Source organism: Hemiscyllium ocellatum, chromosome 19, assembly GCF_020745735.1.
Source record: "Hemiscyllium ocellatum isolate sHemOce1 chromosome 19, sHemOce1.pat.X.cur, whole genome shotgun sequence".
Classification (NCBI taxonomy): Eukaryota; Metazoa; Chordata; class Chondrichthyes; order Orectolobiformes; family Hemiscylliidae; genus Hemiscyllium; species Hemiscyllium ocellatum.
The window spans coordinates 31,564,391-31,586,572 of record NC_083419.1 but is presented as its reverse complement, the minus strand read 5'-3'; the positions used below and the strand labels follow the sequence as shown (position 1 = coordinate 31,586,572).

The 22,182-nt window shown below is 38.9% G+C and overlaps 1 protein-coding gene across 1 annotated transcript in view; it reads right to left on the bottom strand.

The window, feature by feature from the left end:
• The window catches only part of asz1 (ankyrin repeat, SAM and basic leucine zipper domain containing 1), a 77,642-nt gene that overhangs the window by 45,719 nt on the left and 9,741 nt on the right, over positions 1 to 22,182 (bottom strand). The window contains exons 2-4 of the mRNA XM_060840060.1: positions 15,073 to 15,235; positions 9,432 to 9,554; positions 2,011 to 2,122 (exon numbers count right to left, since the gene is read on the bottom strand). Of these exons, the coding sequence (XP_060696043.1) occupies positions 2,011 to 2,122; positions 9,432 to 9,554; positions 15,073 to 15,235 (398 nt within the window). The remainder of the gene's footprint in view (positions 1 to 2,010; positions 2,123 to 9,431; positions 9,555 to 15,072; positions 15,236 to 22,182) is intronic.

Sequence of the window (22,182 nt, the reverse complement as noted above, 5' to 3'; positions counted from 1 at the left end):
TAATGGGACTACAGCACATGACTGGTTCCAATGTTCCTGAATGTATCGAATCAAATGCTGCACAAACTTTTGTTCATGTGGAACACTGAATAGAGGAGAAAACAGTTTTGAAGAGTTCAAGTGACGTAGGATTGACAGCCTTTGACATCAAAGCCACATTCAGGACAAATCAGCCTGCTTGATTAGCATCACATCTACAAGCATTCACTCTCTCCACCATTGACGCTCAGTAGCAGTAGTGTGTACTACCTACATGATGCATTGCAGAAATTCACCAAAGATTGTCAGACAGCACCTTCCAAATCTACAACCACTTCCATTCAGAAGGACAATGGCAGCAGGTACATGGGAAGACCACCACCAGCAAGTTTCCCTCCAAGTTACTCACCATCCCAAATCGGAAATATATTGCCATTCCTTCACACTCGCTGGGTCAAAATCCTGGAATTCTCTCTCTGATGGCATTGTGGATCAACCTACAGCACAGGGACTGCAGCAGCTCAAGGAGGCAGTAGACCGCCTTCTCAAGGGCACTTGAAATAGGCAAGAAGTGCTGGCTAGCTAGTGATGTCAAAATTGAATAAAAAAGATTAAAGTCTATCAAATTCTATGGTGTACTAAATATTTCTACCACCAGAGGTCCTCCGTGAGCTTTGCAAATATAAAAGAATGTTTTTGTTCGTGTAAAATTTTGAAAAGATCATGAGGTGTAGAAGTAGCATCCTAATCTTTGAAGCAGGAGCTCTGGATTTGAATTCCATGCCAGGATTTGCTTGTCATGGAATGTTCATTCATAACACAGCCAGGTTTATGAAGTCACTGGATGCTAGGTGGTAGAGTAGAGTTTCCTGGTTAGTCACCCTGCAGAAGCCACTGGCAACCCACTACAATATTTTGCCCATTACAATGGACCAATGGAAGTCCATAGTGCAAATGCTCCAAAATGAGAATGAAAGAAAAGATATACGAACACTATATCTAAAACAAATTTGAAAGCTAGCTATTGCTTCTCAAGAAACCTAATCGCCTGTAATCATGTTAGAAAGCTAAATTGGTATTGTAAAAAGGGAGGCATGTAGGTCTTTAACGAAGCTGGTTTCTGAAAGTTCAGAGAATATTTAAGCAGGTGCAAAATGAGCAAACTTTAAAATTAGAAACTGAAAGAACTTAACTCCCATAAAATACAAGTCAACAGTAGGCTCAGTCCATTGACTCCTTTAAAAGAAGCATGATAAATATTTACTTAACAGCAGAATTGCAGGTGCCAAATCAAGAATGAACATACAGAATCATGATGGGTAGACTCTGTGCTGTGCAGATATGTATGAACAAGATTATACAACAAGAAGTTTTGGTGTCACAACACAAAGGGTAATGATTCCACAGTATAACAGCCTCAATACTCATTCCTAACAACAAATAAATTTGTAGGACTTTCATAGTATCATTGATTTCAAATAATTGTTTTAAAAACTCTTACACATTATAGACTATTTCTATCTTGTTCTTACTCCTCATCAAACAGGATTAACCTGCATTTGCACTGCAGCTTTGACCAGAAATCTATGAATGCCTACCTAGTTACTCCAATGGAAGCTCTGAATGGTATTTTCCCTGGTCAACTTTCTAGACTGGGAAGGCTCCCAGAAAACGTTCTGAAATTCACTGTCAAAGTGAAATGTTGGTAAACATTAAGATTGGTATCTAGTACCAGATCTTGAAGTGGAAATGAAATTCGAATGTTTAGTTGCTACAATTACCAAGCCACCTTAAGATTTTAGTTATGAAACATTTTGCAAATGGGTAGAATTATTGATTGTACACAATTATTTTTTCAGTTTCCATCATCTCAAATCTCTCTGCTGGAATCATTGGGAGATTTACTTCTAGACCTTTGTCAACAGTGTACAGTTGTGATTAAAGCAGAATAGGAGCCTTATGAGCAAGATTGAATACTTCCGTGATCCCCTTTCTCAAGGCAGCTTATGGATTTATAGTAAACATTTTTACCTGCTGAAAGTATTTGGATTTGCATTTCTGGACAACAGCAACTCTACACACTTGACCACTTTTTCTTCTGGTTCATTACTAGCACAGGCAGCCATCAACACAGTATATTGATCTACAGAATTTGAGAAAAGTATTATGACAAAAAGGGAAAATACTTAGAATGGATATAAAAATACGAAACAAAGAGGGAAAGGAATATTGTGAAACGTTTGATTCAAATGTGAAGATTAACTATGTAGTGGAAAATTAAGTTGGTTTTACTTATTGCTCGCACCACTCCAAATCAGTCATTAATTTTCAGTCTAAAAGCAAAATATATAACCTGCATTTTTATTGCTTAAATGCGATATGTATGTATCACAAAATTAAATATTTTAAGTAAGATGAAGTGAAGTGATTTAATGAGTAAAGATTACAATCAAAGTTATGTACTATATCAGTGATAAAAGTTTCTTTATAAATTAAAATTATTAAAACCATTTTAAGTTTAATTTTATTCAAAATATTAAAAGAACAAGGTCATAAAATGGTTTGTCATTTTATGTAGTAATACATAATAGTCTTTCACTCTATCACTGCTTAAAGCATTTAACTTTCAGTTCACGATAAAACACAAACCAAAATTCCACATAAATACTTGGCCATATTTGCAGAACATAAAATAACTGTGCCCAATTTTCACGTATTTAAAGGAACTTTGTTGGAATTTTGACGTATGCACAATAATTGCTTCCTTTCACAGCCTCAAGCACCAATTACCCTCCTGAACATACTCTTAACCATCTGTTCACTACATGCAATGTTCTGCAGCTCAGTAACTACAAATTGTATGAATGAATGTCTTAACACAGGCCACTTGTATTCACAGATGTGGTCAATTTGAAACGTAGAAGTTACAAGTGAAAAAATATACAATGGAACAAAGTGAATCTGAGATTTTACATTAATCTACGTCATAGCCATTCATAAAATTAAATAGGCAACAGTTTGTGGCTTTTTGGTCGGGATTTTTTTTTCCAGTCTGTCTTGGTTTTGTTTCATGCTTGTAGCAACTTTGGCCCACCTCCTACTAATGTCATGGTTTACAGTTGATAATAACTGAAGTCCTGAAAAATATTCAACTTTGAGATCTTACGATAGCTCCACATGCATAATCTTATTTCTAACAGAATTTTACATCAAAAGTATTAAAAAGCTATTCTCAAAATTACTTCGTTCAACCCTGCAAAAACTCAAAATCTAAATCTTCAGAAATGGCCAATATTGACTCACAAAATAATAGAAAACTGAATTACAATATGATGAAGGTACAGAACTTTCCTTTCTTCAGTGAATAAGGGGACAGAAGGAATTCTTTCACAAAGCTACAAGCAGCACTGATTTCTTTTGCAGCAGTCAAAAATCTAATAACCCATCTACATTACACCTACTTTCCAGCACTTGGCCTACAGCCTTGAATGTTACGACATTTAAAATATATTTGGATGAACACTTGAAAAGGTTGGGGTTTCCCTCTTCAACTACCCTCCGAGGCAGCGCATTCCAGCCAAGCTAGGAAAAGCTAACGTAGAAATATAAAAACAGATCCCAATTTTTCCTATAGATAGTTAACTCTTCTCCTTTTTAAGTAAGTGAATGTTGGTTCTAGAGAAAGAGTGTCTGGGGAGTCAGTTATGGAAAATAAGGAGATGGCAGGCAACTTGAAGTATTATTCATCTGTCCTCAATGTAAAGGATATACTGAGCATGATCAAACTAGCTACAAATAAAATAAAAGGAGGAAAGAACTCTAAAAAACTATCACCAGGACTAAACAAATTGGGCGACAAGCAGCTAAATCCTTGAGTCCTGGACTTCCTCCTAGGATCTTAAGCAGTGGCTAGTGAGATAATTATAGTATTAGTTTTAATTTTCCAAAATTCTGCAGATTTGGAGAAGGTTCCGTTAGAATGGAAAATGAATGTTAACTCCTTTATTCAAAAGGAGTAGGGAGGACAGAATGCAGGACACTACAGCTTAACATTTGCCATAGAGAAGATGGTAACATTTATTTTGAAGAGTTATTATATCAGGTCATTTAATTCAAGGTAAACAGACAGAGTCAACATGATTTTGCAAAAGGGAAATTATTTCAAATTTATTGGATTTCTCTGAGGAAGTAATATATCAATGTACTGTTCCTGGATTTTCAGAAGGCATTGATAAGGTACGACATCAAAGGATATAGAGTTTGAATCATACAGCACAGAAACAGCCCAACTGGCCCAGGCTGCCCAGGTTCCAAAAACTGATCCAGTCCCATTTCCCTGCATTTGGCCACTATCTCTCTAAACATTTCCTATCCCCGTACCTATCCAAATGTCTCTTAAATGTTGCACTTGTACCAAACTCTACCACATCCTCTGACAGCTCATTTCAGGGTGACCTTAGGTGGTTTATAAAATCATGAGCGGCATAGATAAGGTGAATAGCTGAGGACTTTTCCGCAGGTGTAGGTTATTGAGAAAAATGAAGTTTATGGCGCAGTGGATAATATATTGCCACCGACAGAAAAGTGGCTAGTTAATAGGAAAGTCGGTTATCAGAAATGCGTTATTTTCCATTCAGCATAATGTAACAAGCAGTCTACCACAGGGATTAGTGCTAGCTCCTCAACTTTTTATAATTTACATAACTGACTTGGATGAAGGAACCAAAGGTATAGTTGCTGACTTTGCTCATATCACAATGATACATAGGAAGATAAATTGTGAAGAAGGCATAAGGAAGCTACAAAAGTTATGTGAATAGACAAGATCTGGCAAATGGAGTATAATGTGGGAAAATGTGAAATTATCTATTTGGCAGGAAGATTAAAAAAGCACATGATTGAAATGGTAAGAAAGTGTGATGCTCAGATGCAGGTATCTGGCTGTCCCAATACATGAATTACAGGAGTTTTACCTTTAGGTACAGCAAGTCAGCACATAGTTATGATAACATAAATTGGTGAGCATTTCATAAAAATGACTATTAAAACAGCACCAAGCAGAAGATCTACGTCAAAGCTTTTTTTTTGTCATCTTGATTGAAAGCAGAGAGAAACACACAAGGCACTAAGTTCAGATCATATGGAAAATGTTGAGGACTGGCACCTGACTAAGTTGAATTTAATGAACATTGGTCTTGTGCTTGCTTCTGATGACAGAAACGCTGTGTGAACTTTGGTGGAATTTATACAAAAATGAAGGTTGGGAGTAGGATACCTTTCAGACCAAGTTATTTTCCTCTTTCTGCCAGTTTTGTGATAAGGCTTTTCAGGAAGAGGGTTGAGAGGGGAAGGGTGCCTGTTTGTCTGCTTTTTTTGTTCCATCACTCATATACACACAAACTCCCAACCTCGTCCTTGGCCACATGCATGCACACAGTCAGTCAATCTCCCTTTTATCCACACCCACACCCCTTCCTTTGACCCCCTCCCCCCTCACCCCAACCCAAACATACCCAGAAACATTCTTTGTCTTGAACACACAAGCTTGCCCATTCATTGCCTCCAATATTGTCTCCTTCATTCATATACACACACTCTCCTCTCTCTCATACAAACATGAATGATGGAGAAATTCAGCACGTCTTATTGCATCTGTGCTGAGAGGAAAGAAAGTTAACATTGACTCCCGTGTGAATCTTCAGAACACAAACAGTGTGTTCCTTCAGAAGGCCTATTGTGCCATTTGACAACAGTCCCAAGGCAGACTGATACCTTTTTCCACAGAATAGAGTGTGGAAATAAGCCACTCGGCCCAACAAGTCTCCATTGACTCAGCAAACAGCATCCCACCCAGACTTTACTTACAAGGTCCCTCTCTCTAGCGATTACTGAAGCAAAAACTCATTTAGGACCTCCTCTAACTTTTCAAACTCCAGGCACAAGTTACTTCCACTCTCTCGGATCCTTCTCTTATTCCTCATATAAGTGTAGAACACCTCTGGGTTTTCAGTAATCCTTCCTGCCAAGGCTTTTTCATGTTCCCTCCTAGCTCTCTTCAGTCCATTTTAAGAGTTCTTTCCTAGCTACCTGTAATCCTTTAAAGCTGTGCCAGAACCTTGCTTCCTCAACCTTGTAAACTTCTTTCTTCCTCTTGTCACCTTGTTAATAGTGAGAACACCATGGACCAAGTTAATGGGTATGAACAGATTGATATTAAGAAACTGGATGTGCTGGAAATTCTGGGAAGCATTAAGATAGATAAATCCCCAGGACTGGACGATATATATCCAATGTTACTACAGGAAGCAAGGAAGGAGACTGTGTGCCTCTGGCGATGATCTTTGCATCCTCACTCTCCATGGGAGTAGTACCGGGTGATTGGAGGGAGGCAAATGTTGTTCCTCTGTTCAAGAAAGGAAATAGGTAAATTCCTGGGAATTACAGACCAGTCAGTCTTACATCTGTGGCAAGCAAAGTACTGGAAAGGGTTCTGAGAGATAGGATTTATGACTATTTGGAAAAACATTGTTTAATTAAAGATTGTCAGCATGGCTTTGTGAGGGACAGGTCATATCTCACAAGCCTTATTGAGTTATTTGAGGATGCGATGAGGCAAGCTGATAAAGGTCAAGCAGTGGATTGGTGTATATGAGTTTCAGTAAGGTATTTGAGAAGGTTCCCCATGGTAGGCTCATTTAGAAAGTTAGGAGGTATGGGAAACAGAGAAATATGGCTGTCCGGATACAGAATTGGCAGGCCGAAAGAAGACAGTGAGTGATAATGAATGGAAACTATTCCGCCTGGAGGTGGTGACACAAGTGGTGTCACGGAAGGACCTGTTCTTGGGCCGCTGCTCTTTGTGGTTTTTATAAATGAAGAAGTGGAAGGTTGTGTTAGTAAGTTTGCTGATGACACAAGGTTGGTGGTGTTTAGATAGTGTCGAGAGCTGTTGCAGGTTACAAGACTTTGACAGGATGCTGAGAAGTGGCAGATGGAGTTCAACCTGGATAAATGCAAAGTGATTCATTTTAGAAGGTCAAATTTGAATGCTGATTATTGGGTTACAGACAGGATTCTTGGAAGTGTGGAGGGACAGTGGGATCTTGGGGTCCAAGTATATTGATCCCTCAAAGCTGCCATCCAAGTTGATAAGGTTGTTAAGTAGGCGCATGGTGTTTTGGCTTTTGTTACCAGGGGGATGCATTTTAAGAGCTGCAATGTTTTGTTGCAGCTCGATAAAACCCTGTTTGGACCACACCTGGAATATTGTGCCCAGTTCTGGTCGCCTCATTATAGGAAGGATGTAGATGCTTTAGAGAGGGTGCAGAGGAGATTTACCAGAATGCTACCTGGATTGGAGGGCTCTTCTTATGAAGAGAGAGGTTGAGTGAGCTAGGGCTTTTCACACTGGAGAGAAGGAAGAAAGAGAGGTGACTTGATAGAGGTGTACATGGCAATGAGAGAAGCATAGATAGAGTAGATAGCCAGACACTTTTTCCAGGGCAGAAGTGACTGTCACTAGGGGTCATAATTTTAAGGTGACAGGGGGAAGGTATAGGGGAGATGTCAGAGGTTCTTTACGCAGAGAATGGTGGGTGCGTGGAATGCACTGACAGCAGTGGTAGTAGAGTCAGTGACATTATGGACATTTAAACCACTGCTGGACAAGCATATGGATGGCAGTAAATTGAGGGGTGTATAGCTAAGGTTGATCTTAGATTAAGATGAATGCTCAGCACAGCATTATGGGCTGAAAGGCCTGTTCGATGCTCAAACATTGAAGAGGAGCGGTCTCTGATTGGAGGAGCATCCTCTTGCAAAATCTTCCATATCTATTCACTTGTATTTGGAACTTCATTTCTGGGCCAGATAGGAACCCTTGGTGGATCACATTCTGGCCAGCAAGCTGCCTGTTGTCAAGGTCTGCCTTAGCTCATTTTGTGTTACTGTTACCAGCCCTTTTGCTCAATGGGTTTCAATATCACCAAGATGTCTAATATATAGTACTTATCAAACATCTGAAGTCTACACACACACACATCAACCCTGATCCAGCCTCTGTTACAATATTTAAAACCTAAATCAAGTGATTGCAACTAATTTATGACGTCTAACAAATTAATACCAACTCTCCTTTCCTAGTCCAAGCTCGGTCAAATAACAGTTAATTTTTTCCCAGATTGTTTGTAAAAATATCTACATCTTCTGCATGTGTGACTCATCCACATTAATCTGACACCCTTTTTGAGTGCTTCTTGTTTTATTTTGATTTCATCTAATATCTTGTCAACCTCTTCATTAACATAGCTTTTAAAAACTCCTTTTTTTGGCAAAAAAAAAGGAAAGCATCATTTAGAATCTAAGTCATGCATTGGTTTTTAATTTTCCCCACTATTCCTTTAATATGTCTTTAGAAGATCTTTGGACCCATTACTTAGTTAGTACCACTTGCATCTTTTCCTTTCACTTTCTTTCTTCATTCTCCCTGACAGTTTTGATTGTCCTTGTATTATCAAACTGCAAACTTTTTTTTTAAAAACCACTTGTGGTACAACATCCTATTTTCTAACTTTTTCACCAAGGGACCTCTGACTGTGAGAATGTACCCAGGCTATACTCAAAACATATCCTCATTTATCTAATGCTGCATAATTTCTAAACCTGTCTCGGTGACATATCGTGAGTTGTAAGTTTGGGGAATTTGTGAATAACTCTTCAGACACTTGGGCTTGTGACATGACACGTTTGCTGTCATGTCATATTAACACACAGGACCCTATTCTCTGTGGATAGAAAGAATAAGTATACATATTGTATATTTTTCAACTCAATAAAATAGGTGATAGTCATTCACTAGTTAATTTCTCAGGGCCCTGACCAATCAAGATCAACATCCCTTTTTAAACATTAAGTAAAGCATTGCATTTAACTAACAATCACCAATTACTTGTTGAATTCACCATGCCATGCCTCTACCAGAGTCCACCTGCCAACCAATCAGCAACCTCCTCTCAAGCAGTATAAATGTTGGATTTTCCCTTGAATTGGTACTCTTGTGAAATGTGCTGATAAGTGAAAGACAAGAAGTTTCAACTAAATGTATATTTTTTCAGCAATTCTCAAGTTTATCATAAATTTAGAAGTCACTTGATTCCATTTTCAATAGAGCGGGTTTAAAAGGATCTTAGTTTTCCAGGTGTTTAATGAAATCCCATTTTCCCATTATTAGTAAGGAATTGGCAGTAACCCAGGACTTGATCTCTGAGTGAGTGCGAACACGTCATTTGCACATTGAGTGACTTTGCTTGTGGACTGAAGGTGGTGTAAGTTGAACAGTCTCCCATCTTTTCTGTTGATTATCTCTACACCTCTGGTTGATTTGATGGAGGTGAGACAGTGTCACAGCGAGGAAAATAAAAAATAAGATGTGATACTTTAGAATAAAATTTTACCATTTGCAAAACTTGCATTAGCACCTCTATTGAGAAGGAGACGAGTAATTTCAAAGTTAGCAACACTTGCAGCATACATCAATGGCGTCCAACCAAAACCAAAACGTGTTTCAACATCTATGCCTGTAAAAAGAATGTTAAAGGTTAGAACAGTAATTTATTGTATTATTACAAAAAAAAATACACAAATAGAACTTATTTATATTTAGAATGGCTTCTAAAATGATCTTGTATGTCTAATATTTATGTTCCAATAAATATTTCTTAAACATGTGTCTTTTAGAGATATCTTACAAGTTTGTAATCAAAGATCAATGCAGAACAGAAGTTTTATTGTTATTTTGCATCTAATACATGTCACAACTTCACAATATTTAAATATTTCAATAGTCATTAGCATAACCGTACAGTGTGTTGAAGTGCTAGTGTGAAACAGCAAGGAGCTTCAATGTCCATTTGGTTTACATTCAGACAACGAAAACTGCTTAATTCCCTTGTCAAATACTCTATTGATAAACAACTGCATTATTAGTAAGACAAAAAAGCCAACACACCAGATCTGGCTACTTGTCAGAGCACGATATTCACCAGAGACAATAAAAATCTTAACATAAGCTGTGCTATTCATCAACTGGAGACGATTAATACCTCAAAAAGTATTGGCTGATTAACCAATCACATTTCACTTATTAGCTACTTTCATAATGAACTATATTTTAACATAACGTCTGGGATCCATCCAGTCGCAACTGATTCCTCATTAAGACCCCTTCACAAAGCATATATATCTCAGCTGTCTTTTCAACAATATAGTTAATAGCAGCATTCCTAACATGGAGTTTACGTCTCTCACTCCCTCTTTCATACTCATGAGTTTCCTAACTGCCTGTAATCTTTTAACTTGACTTAACGGCAGGAGACAGAGAGTGATGATGTGGGGTTGCTTTTCAGAATTGGTGGTCTGTCACCAGCACTGATCCACAGGGATTGGTTCTGGGTCCTTTTTTGTTCATCATTTATCTGAATGATTTGAATAAGAGTACAGAAGGCATGGTTAGCAAGTTTACAGCGTTTAAAAGACATTTGGATAATTACATGAATAGGAAAGGTTTGGAAGGATATGGGCCAGCAGCATGCAGGTGGGACTAGTTTAGTTTGGGATCATGCTCGGCACGGACTGGTTGGACCAAAGGGTTTCTGCTCTGTAATACTTTATGACTCTTCAGTGATGCCTGAACGGTTTAGAATGACCCACTGAAAACCTTTGAATCAGTGCCTCTACTTTGGTGGTTAAAATTGAATTAACTAACTTGCAAAACTGGCAAATGTAGCCTGAAAGCCCCATTCTCAGATAATAAAAATGAATTCATTATACAGCAAATTCCAGTTGTCACATTAAGATACCCTTCATTGTGTTGTGTCGGACCACCATATGTGAAATAGAACCGATGATGAACAGATCTATCGACTTCAAATTGGGCATGCATGGGAGATTGTGGGCCATCAGCAGCAGAATTGAATTTCAACCTAATCTGAAACATCATGACTCAGTATATCATCCACTTTACCATCAAGCTGGGAAACCAACATTCGATCAATGAAAGAATGCATCAGTGTATGTCAGCAGCAACCAGGAACAGCTAATCTGGTGAACCTAAAATACAGGCCTACTGAATGCCAAAGCAGAAGCAACAGTCAACAGGCTAAGGAAATCCACAACCAACAGATTAGACTGTGATGCACAGATCTATCACATCCAGTCATAAATGGCTCCAGAAAAATCCCCATCTTCAATGATGGGAGCCCAAAACATTAGTTAAAAAGGGAAGTAGGCAGCATCTTCAGCCAGAGTTACTGAACAGATGATCTATTTTGACCTCAGAGGGCACCATTATCACATGCTAGCAACATTTCCTCGGAACTACATGACAGCACAGCTGTTAGAAGGTTCCATGCACTGTGATAAGCGTAGCAACAGATTGGCTTCCACTTGCAGAGACTCTGCCATGCACAGCACTCAGGGGTCTGTGCAGAGGAAAAACTATATTGTAGATAATAATGGCTGGCAGTCTTTAACTAATTTGATTCACTTCACTTGATATCAAAAATGCCTGAAGACACTGGATACTGCAAAGTTTAATGGGCCTGACAAAATTCCGGCAATAACTCGAAAGATTTGCACGCCACAACAAGTGTAGCACTTAGGCAGATTAGAGTCAAGGTTAGAGTGGTGCTGGAAAAGCACAGCAGGTCAGATAGCATCCAAGGAGAAAGAATATTGACATTTCGGACAAAAGCCCTGATGAAGGAGCTTTTGCCCAAAGTGTAGCACTTAGCCAAGCTTTTCCAATATAATTAAAACAGACACCCACCCAGCAATGTGGAAAATTCTCTGGTTACGTTCTGTCCCTAAAAAGCATGACAAATGCAACTCGGCCAAAAGGTCAAACCTTGGTTTCCCTTTCTGTTTTTTCTCAACATTGTCTTTGTTTGAGTGGTCAGCATAGGTTCCCACTGATTGTCCCTTTTGACATCCAGGCAGCTGCCAGTCCGCGAGCACAATAAATCTCGGCTGAGGAAATGTGTACAATGCTCTTGGAACAATAATCCATGTTCAGTTAACTTTCCAGGTCAGTCCCCATAAACAAATATCAGATTGTTTGTTAAAGACAGGTTGCCACTCATAGTTCAAAATTTTACTTTCAACTTCAGTTCGCAGTTCCATATCAAAAATTTGAAAAATAAAGAAAAACTGTCACGGTCCAACAGGATAGAAATAGAAAACATAATTCCGGATTTTAAATATTTCTATTTTAGCCCAAATAATTGATTACTACTAAGTAGCAACATATAATTAAAAGGAAGTTACAAGTTTCTTATTTTCACATTTACATAACCTCAAAATAAATGAGACCCACTGCCTATGATATTATTGGATTATATTTCAAGAGCTGAACAGATATTTGTCTAATTTGCTAGGAAGCTTAGCAACTACAAGCAAGCCCTCTAGCTCCCAGGATTCACAGCATCCTGGGAGAACAATAGACTTTGTTTATTCTTGCCAATTTACACCTGGGCTTCCACCGCACACCCATGTCATTTCTGAAGATCAATATCTGTTACACTAGATAATTTCATCACTCTGAATTTCCAAACAAGGTTACCTATATTGTTTATCTGGCACAATTGCAGTAAAATGCAGCAACTATTGGAAGTGGTACAAAACACAACCTATCCATGAAAGTGCAAAAGACAAAACTTTTTTCGAGTTTCTCTGAACGAACACATTTAGTTTGCAGATTTTGAAGTTGAGTGTCAAACAGTAAAAGTTGTCGAGATACAAATCCTGTCCAACCAATTCAAAATTATATTGGAATTCTCAAGTAGATAACTTACCTATTGATTTCTTACTCAAGCTGCCTTGACCAGCACTATAAGTAACTATAATCAGGAAATGATTGAATCTATTGCCACTTGCAATCCAAAATAAACGTTGCCTTTGAGAAACAAATCTGTTGGTCTAAGCCAAAATGGACTAAACCACATAAATGAAAATGTGAAGATTATGAAAGACCACTTGGTAGTGAAGATCAATAATGTTAGTCGAAAGCTACAATTGTCCTTTTGTTTAGGCTTTGTTTTGATTTCCATAACAACTTTGTGACTTGTACAACATTTTGATGATACTGCAGTACTCCATCTGCTTTAAAAATGTAACTGTTCACATGGAAGGTTAAAAAATGAGGTCTGCAGATGCTGGAGATCACAGCTGAAAACGTGTTGCTGGTTAAAGCACAGCAGGTTAGGCAGCATCCAAGGAATAGGAAATTCGACGTTTCGGCCATAAGCCCTTCATCAGGAATGAGGAGAGTGTGCCAAGCAGGCTAAGATAAAAGGTAGGGAGGAGGGACTTGGGGGAGGGGCGATGGAGATGTGATAGGTGGAAGGAGGTCAAGGTGAGGGTGATAGGCCGGAGTGGGGTGGGGGCGGAGAGGTCAGGAAGAAGATTGCAGGTTAGGAGGGCGGTGCTGAGTTGAGGGAACTGACTGAGACAAGATGGGGGGAGGGGAAAATGAGGAAACTGGAGAAATCTGAGTTCATTCCTTGTGGTTGGAGGGTTCCCAGGCGGAAGATGAGTCACTCCTCCTCCAGCCGTCGTGTTGTTATGTTCTGCCGGTGGAGGAGTCCAAGGACCTGCATGTCCTCGGTGGAGTGGGAGGGAGAGTTAAAGTGTTGAGCCACGGGGTGGTTGGGTTGGTTGGTCCGGGCGTCCCAGAGGTGTTCTCTGAAGCGTTCCGCAAGTAAGCGGCCTGTCTCCCCAATATAGAGAAGGCCACATCGGGTGCAGCGGATGCAATAGATGATGTGTGTGGAGGTACAGGTGAACTTGTGGCGGATATGGAAGGATCCCTTGGGGCCTTGGAGGGAAGTGAGGGAGAAGGTGTGGGCGCAAGTTTTACGTTTCCTGCGGTTGCAGGGGAAGGTGCCGGGAGTGGAGGTTGGGTTGGTGGGGGGTGTGGACCTGACAAGGGAGTCACGAAGGGAGTGGTCTTTGCGGAACGCTGATGGGGGAGGGGAGGGAAATATATCCCTGGTGGTGGGGTCTGTTTGGAGGTGGCGGAAATGACGGCGGATGATACGTTGTATACGGAGGTTGGTGGGGTGGTAGGTGAGAACCAGTGGGGTTCTGTGTTCACATGGAAGGTTAGCCAGTGGAGCTAGAAATTAACAGAGATCAGGCAAGATAAGATTGAGCAGAGGATCTGGTAAGAGACAGGTGGGCATCCCTTAGGATACCATAGCCACAAAGGGTCATTGGGAGACATTTCTGCTTTATTTTCACATAATTGATATTTCAAACACCATTTCACCAATGAGGCACTGCCAAAACTACACTACTGATTACAGGTTCGAATTTAGGAACGACAACATTGTGCGATCAATGGGCACACGTCTGCCGTAAGACTTTAAGCTGGTAACATCAACATTTTCCAGTTTGCTATTCAAAGTTGCACGAGGAACCACTCAGATTTGTCTGCATTGCAAGTTGTCACAAAAAGTACAGGGTTCCATCAACTGCGCCCAGATCACTTTGCATGATCGCATCATCTTTCTGAATAGAGATTAATTCTATTGTTTCGATGTCCAGTTTGATTGTACCCACAACCATTACATCAGGCAAGTCTGTACACAGTGTCCAAGCAACAGTAATGATTCATTCATTCTGCAGCAGTTCCTTGCGCAGGCTGGTTACCTAGTGACAATAGGTATCCTCTTCAAAAATAACCAGGTTATAATTATATGTTGTATGCTTCACAACTTTTGGGTAATGAGGGATTCAACCTTACCCAACCTGAACAGCAAAGCGAAGAAGGATGGTTTATAATTACACGATAGGCAACATTCAAGTTTTGGTTCTGTGGGATATGGGCAGTGCTCTCATTTGACAACCAGTCCTCCTTTGCTGCTTTTTCCTGTTTATGGCACAAACAGTGCGATTGCAACAGATAGGGAAAATAAGGTTTTTTTTTGCCCTGGTGCTAGTCAAACATGTCTCTTTCAGTATCAGGAGTTTAGCATGCATAGCAGGAAACAATACATTAAAACAAAACAAAGTAGAAAAATGCAGTTATTTCCTTACCTGAGTTTAGAAGTTGTTCGACCAAATGTAACTTTTGTGATGCCAGAGCTTCCTTCAAAGTTCCTGTATCTTTATCGTTGTTTTTAGCTTTTTTGTTTTTTGACAGCATGAGTAACGAAGGCTCATCCTTTGAATCGGTTTTCACTTGAGAAGTCTTCACTACCTGAAAAAAAAGGAATGACACCTGGTAAGCACAGGGGAGTAAAGTAGACAGAAATGAACTGGTAAATGCTCTTCTTTAATGTGGTTAAAGCAGTTAACATATTTTGCAGTAGGCTAGAGTGTAGTGCTTGCTGCTGACTTCAAGAAAAGCTAAAGGTGGCACTGGAACATAGATTTCCCACCTCAATCTCTTTCAAATTAGTCCATTCTTTAGTGTGACTGTGGTAATTGGACAGGCAGCAACAGACTGATTAGTTTAATTGAAGAATTCTCACAAACAAGAAAGAAGTAAAAGGTAGAGAATTTAAAGTCACATTGAAATAATTGACCTGAAAGGAAAATAAAGTTAGGGCATCCATATGAGATAAGGGTGAAACACAAATTTCAAAAGGAAAACTTTACAAAAAAATAACATATCTTTCATTAAAATACCTGCAATATTGTAAATGTAAAATGAGGGAGACTGTACATATGTAAAATTAGCTTTTCAGAACCAAAATGGTTGTATGGCAATTGTGATAACTTGGTAAGTAGTTAACCTTCAATGAACAAGAATTAATGTTTTGTTGCTTCTTCTCTAGCTATTGTTGGAAATTAATAAATTGGTGAATTTGAATTAATTCCACTTGCAAATTCTTCAAGCACACCTTTGAAGCAGGGGCATACTTTGCAGAAATATCTGGATTTCCATGTTTAATTGCAGGTATTCAGATTGCAGTAGCTTGAAAAATTTACACAGTACTAACAGTGACTATTTACAGCTGCACCATCTTTAGGTGCAGCATGAGGTCAATATCCTTCTGCTCTATTCTGTTGCTTTTGTTCCTTTCAGGGGAATGAATGTAATTAAATGGAGCTAGGATGAAGGAAAAAGGAAGGAAGGTATAGAGTACCAACTTTTGCTACCAAACAAATGACCTTAAACATTCACTTGCCATCAATGGTTCTACTTATCCATCCTGCAATGTTAATAGAAACAGAATATGAGCAAAAGTAGGCTATTCGACCCATCAATCCAGATTTGTCATTCAACATGATCAAAGCTAATCATCTAGCTGGGCACTCAGTTCCCATTTTTCTTCCCATACCTTTTGATCCATTTAGACCAGAGAACTGTGTTGAGGCTGCGATTATTTTTCTCATTTTTGGTTTGGAACTGAGAGTTTCAGTTGACAATTGAACTTTGAACAGATTCTGGTTTTAAAAAAAATGAACAAAAGATTCACATTTGCTCTTGCAAACTGGGTGGGAAAGATTATACAGGCTTATTAATGATCTAAGAACACTGGAGAAATTTAGCATCAAGATGTGGTTAATCTCAGAGACAGGTAACTGGTTGGATATTGAATTGGACAATTAAGGGAGATCCAGCCCTGGTCAGCCAACCACAAATTTTTATTTTTCAATAAGTTGGGAACGTTGAAAGTTATGAGGTAAATCCATGGGACTTAAAAGTGTTTGTCAAAATAAGTCACAGAAGGCAACTCAAAGAGATAACACAAAGGACCAGATTGTAGCTCTGATTATAACAAATAAGCCAGAGGTGAATTTTGTTAATAATAATTAAATATTTAAGATAGATGAAAGTTATAGAGGGTTTTTGTTGAAAGGAAAAGTTATTTCTTTATTTTCAGATGATGTAGCTAAATCCATAAATACACTAAGAGATACAGGGACAACACAAGTCACTTATTGGAAAAATGTTTAGATTTCCTTCCGGAGAGTTCCGAGGAAGCAAAGTACTAATAAATGGGATTGATGGTGGTTACATTCCAGTTCCATTACACAAAATACAACTGGAATAGGATGTTATCAGAAGTAGTAATTGTTTGAGTAGAAAAGACATTGGTTATTGAAGGAGTAGATTTACATCTTGGTAACTTCTGGACTTAGAGTCATAGAGATTTACAGCACAGAAACAGACTCTTCGGTCCAACCTGTCCATGCTGACCAGATATCCCAACTCAATCTAGTCCCACTTGCCAGCACCCAGCCCATATCCCTCCAAACCCTTCCTATTCATATACCCATCCAGATGCTTTTTAAATGCTATAATTGTACTAGTCTCCACCACTCCCTCTGGCTGCTCATTCCATACATGTACCACCCTCTGTGTGAAAAGGTTGCCCCTTAAGTCTCTTTTATATCTTTCCCCTCTCACCCTAAACCCATGCCCTCTAGTCCTGGACTCGCCCACCCCAGGGAAAAGACTTTGCCTATTTATCCTATCCATGCCGCTCAATTTTGTAAATCTCTATAAGGTCACCCCTCAGCCTCCGAAGCTAAAAGGGAAAACAGCCCTAGCCTATTCAGTCTCTCCTTATAGCTCATATCCTCCAATCCTGGCAACATCCTTGTAAATCTTTTCTGAAACTGTTCAAGTTTCACAACATCTTTCCAATAGGAAGGAGATCAGAATTGCACACAATATTCCAACAGTGGCCTAACCAATGTACTGTACAGCCTCAAATGACCTCCCAACTCTGTACTCAATACTGTAACCAATAAAGGAGTGGCAGACCAAATGCCTTCTTCACTATCCTATCTACTTGCAACTCCACTTTCAAGGAGCTATGAACCTGTACTCCAAGGTCTCTTTGTTCAGCAACACTCACTAGGACCTTACCCATTAAGTGTATAAGTCCTGCTAAGATTTGCTTTCCCAAAGCATTTATCTAAACTAAACTCCATCTACCACTTCTCAGCCCATTGGCCCATCTGGTCAAGATCCTGTTGTAATCTGTAGGGACTAAAGGTCATAGCTTTGTCCATAATTATGGAATGCTCAAAGGAGGTTCAAGAAACAGAACAATTACAGGAATAGATTCTGGGTATTTTCCCTACTTGTGGGGTAATCAGAATGCTGGTTAAGTTAAAATAAAGGTTGAAACGACTCCACAAACAAAAGGATAGAAAGGTTAAGATACTTCAGAGGGAGTAATTTGGTAGGACATCACTAATTGAGGCACAAAAAGCAGATCCTAAAATAAATAAATTAGCACAATTAGCTTATTTTGAGGTAGATGTGAAAGGAGTTGCAGTGTGCTACTACTTTAATAACAAAATGCTGATAAGGAAGTGGAGGCCCCGTTATAGATCCATAAGTGTTGGATGAATGTTTGTTCATTAGAGAGTCGTACTGCCCAGCTATTTTGGGGACATACTGCAAGTAGCACATTTGTGGTGTCTGGTGAGGAACAACTGAATAAAGTTGAGGGTCACTGAGTGTTTTAAGATCACTGTGTTGTGAATCCATTGATTCTGCCACCCCAGAAATGAGTCTGTTAACCTTCGTGCATTCCCTTCATAGCCAGCACACCTTTTTGCAGTTAGTGTAATGTTATGTCCATAGCTGTCCATAATATCCAGAATAACTGACAAACCTGACATTGCTTTCACTTTTAAATATCCAACTGTCTTATAAACCAGAATTGGTGATTAATAAATTCTGGTACCCACACTCAGATATTCAATGTGAAGATAATGCCCTCCATTGTTTGCACTTGGATGCACCAGTGCCACACATTAAATATTGCTCCATCAGCTGCAGCAAGAGAAACAGAGATCATCCTGTCCCATTCCAAACTATATGCTCTCCAAAAGCCTGAATATTAACAAAGAAATAGTCAAAACAAAGCTGTCTTCCAGTAAAGAAGGATTCTAGGAAGGGTGATGAGATAACCAGGGAGGTTAAGGATAACATCAAATTGAAAGAAGAAAAAAAATGGCAAAGATTCGTGGTAAGTCAGAAGATAAGGAAAGTTTTATAAACCAACAAAAAAAGACCAAAAAAAGGCAAACTGGCAAGTGATAGCAAGACAGATAGAAAGAGCTTTTTTCAATATTCAAAAATGAAGACAGAAGTGAATATAGGCCTCTCAGAGAATGAAGCTGGGAAAATAATAATGTGGAGCCAGGAAATAACACAGAGGAAAAGAATAAATACTTTGCACTAGTCTTCATAGTAAAGGACATTAACAGCATTTCAAAATTACAAAATAGTCAAAGGGCAAAAAGAAGAGAAGAAATCAACAATCGAACTAATCACTAGGAATAAGTGTGGGAAACTATGGGGCTAATGAATCAAAAGTTCTCTCACTCTGATAGAATGTATCCTAGGATAGTACAGGTAGTAGCTACAGAGATAGTGGATGCACTAACAGTAATCTACCAGGAATCCTTTGATTCTAGAAAAATCCTAGAGTACTGGAAAACTGCCAATGTAAAACCTTTGTGTAAAAAGAGGAGAAAAGGAAAACAGGAAATTATTAGCCAGTTAGCTTAAAACTTGTTACTGGAACGATGTTGCATCTTTATTGGGGATTTGAAAGCAGAGCATTTAGAAATACATGGTTAAGCAGAGTCAGTATGGCTTCATAAAGAGAAAATCCGTCTAACCAATTTATTAGAATTCGGAGAGGATGTAACAAGCAAGATAGATGAAGGAGAGCGGTGGGTACAACCGAATTTTCAGAAGTTGTTTGATGAGGTATACACATTAGGTTACTTAATAGCAGGTCACAATTTTAGAGATGGTATGTTATAATGGATTGTCTAATAATTAAAAGAGGGAGTTGGGATAAAGGGGTATTTTCAGGATGACAATGTGTAACTAGTAGAGTACCATAGGGACCAGTGCTGGGGCTGTAATTATTTACAGTATATATGAAAGATTTGGAACAGCAAAGCAAATGTATAAAGCCAAGTTTGCAGATGACACAAAAACAGGTGGAAAGGCATGTGATAAGGATGCCTCAGAGTCTACAGAGCGATATAGAAAAATTCAGCAGGATTAAGGGCAGAAGTTTAGCAATGGAATATAATGAGGGAAAGGTGAATATTATTTAACTGAAGAAACATGAAGGAAAGTACTGAAGAATTTGAGTCTTCATCGTGAATCACAAACAGCTGTCATCCATGTTCAGCAGTTCATAGGGAAGGGAGATGAAATGTTGGTCTTTATTTCAAAGGGAATGGAGCATAAAACTAAGGAGGTTTTACTAAAACTACATAAGTGACTAATCAGACCACAACTGGCACACTGTGAACTGTTTTGTGCCGCTTATCAAAAGAAAGGTATGCTGGTATTGGAGGCTGTCCAGAAAGGGTTCACTGGGTTGATGCCAGGCATGAGGGACTATTTTATGAGGAGAGGTTGAGTAAGTTGGGACTGCAATCATTGGAATTTAGGATAACAGGCGACCTTAGTGAAACACATTCCTAAGATGTTTGACAGGGGAGATGCGAGAAGGGCATCTGCTCTTGTGGAAGACTGTAGGACCAGAGGGCATAATTTCAGAATAATAGGGCAGAGATGAGAAATTTCTCTTCTCAGAGGGGATTGGATCTGTGAAATTCTTTACCACAGAGGGATGTCAAGGCTGGGTCATTCAGTATATTCAAGGCTAACATAGATTTTTAATCAATAAAGGTATCAAGGGTTATAGTGAAAAGGAAGGAAAATAGAATTGAGAAATATCAGATCACCCATGACCTTAATGAATGGCTGAATGGCCTATTTCAGCTCCTATACTTTATGGTCATATAATCGATTAGAATTATAAATTAAAAGCAACTGATTCATTTTAAGAAAGCCAAAACATTTAATCTTCAAAGACTGTGACTACCAGGCATTGCTTTAATTTCACATTTTGGACCAAGTCAAAAGAATGCTGGAGAGACACCAGCCATATCAACACTGTTTCCATCGAGCCACTAAAATGTTGTTCTGCAATGTTCAATGCAAATTTGGTAAAAGGAAACATTACTGCGGTAATTGTGATGTAGAGCGAAGCTATGGAGGAGCTGAACTGTGAAAGTGGTTACTGAATGGTGCAAAATGATTGCCTCTCTTGCAAAGGCTCAGTAATTCTGATTACAGTTGGAACAGGTTTAACTTTTTAAGGTTACCCACTTACCTGTTGATGAATCTTCCAGCCAGAATGCTGAATCTGGCCTATTCTGAATATGGAGGATACAGGGAAGTAAAACACTCAGTGCAGGCCAAGATGACATTTGCTTTTGTATATCAGGAGTGGAATTGTTTGAAGGTGCAAAGCCATTGTGACTGAGGAATGGCATATCTAAAGTAAGTGAGGGATAGGATGGCAGTTGGACAAGGTACTAGAGTGCTAGGTGGATCAGCGGGTTAGGACGCTAGCTAAGTGGATAACTGTTGAGAAAGGCTGAGGAGGGGAAGGGTGGATCTGGATTCAGGAAGGTTCAGGTTGAATGAAGGGTACAGTGGCAAGGGGACAATGGTGGGTCAGGAATCCAGTTTAATAATTACCCAGGAATGATACTAAATCCTCCAACTTTTCCTGGCTGACGACTAAGCTTATGCAAGTCTGAATCCACAGAATTCTCCAACTTAAGGAGATTTATCAGAAGATTCTGCATCAATGGGAATTGCCCAACAGAAGTTTCAATTCCCAGGCAATTTCCTCGGTCAGCTGTGTCAAAAATTCCAGAAGGTCCCAATGCACAACTCCAGTCTACAACAGAGAAACAGCTATCCAACCACTGGAATTTCTGAGCAATATCTGAGAATTTTGGAATGCTGTCAAACACAATCTAATGGAGTTGATTTTCTCTATATAACTTAAACCTAAAATCTTGCTTGGAAAATCATGGGAAAAGCCAGCAAATGTTGTACTACTTACAAAAACTAAAACAATTACATTTGCAGCCGAAAAGGCAAATTACTACTATTGTTGTCACTAAAGAGATTACATTTAATACAAGGATTAGGCTTCTTGCATTTTCTTTCAAAAATTTGGAATGACTACATAAACAAAACAAGATGAAAATGTATCTACAAATGAGGATGATGAGTTTTAAAAAATTGTACATGCCACTAAAATGACTCAACTTTGAAGATGTGCAAATATAGCAATAATGTACTATAAACTAGATGATAAAACACAGACAATTATTCATAAGATTTGT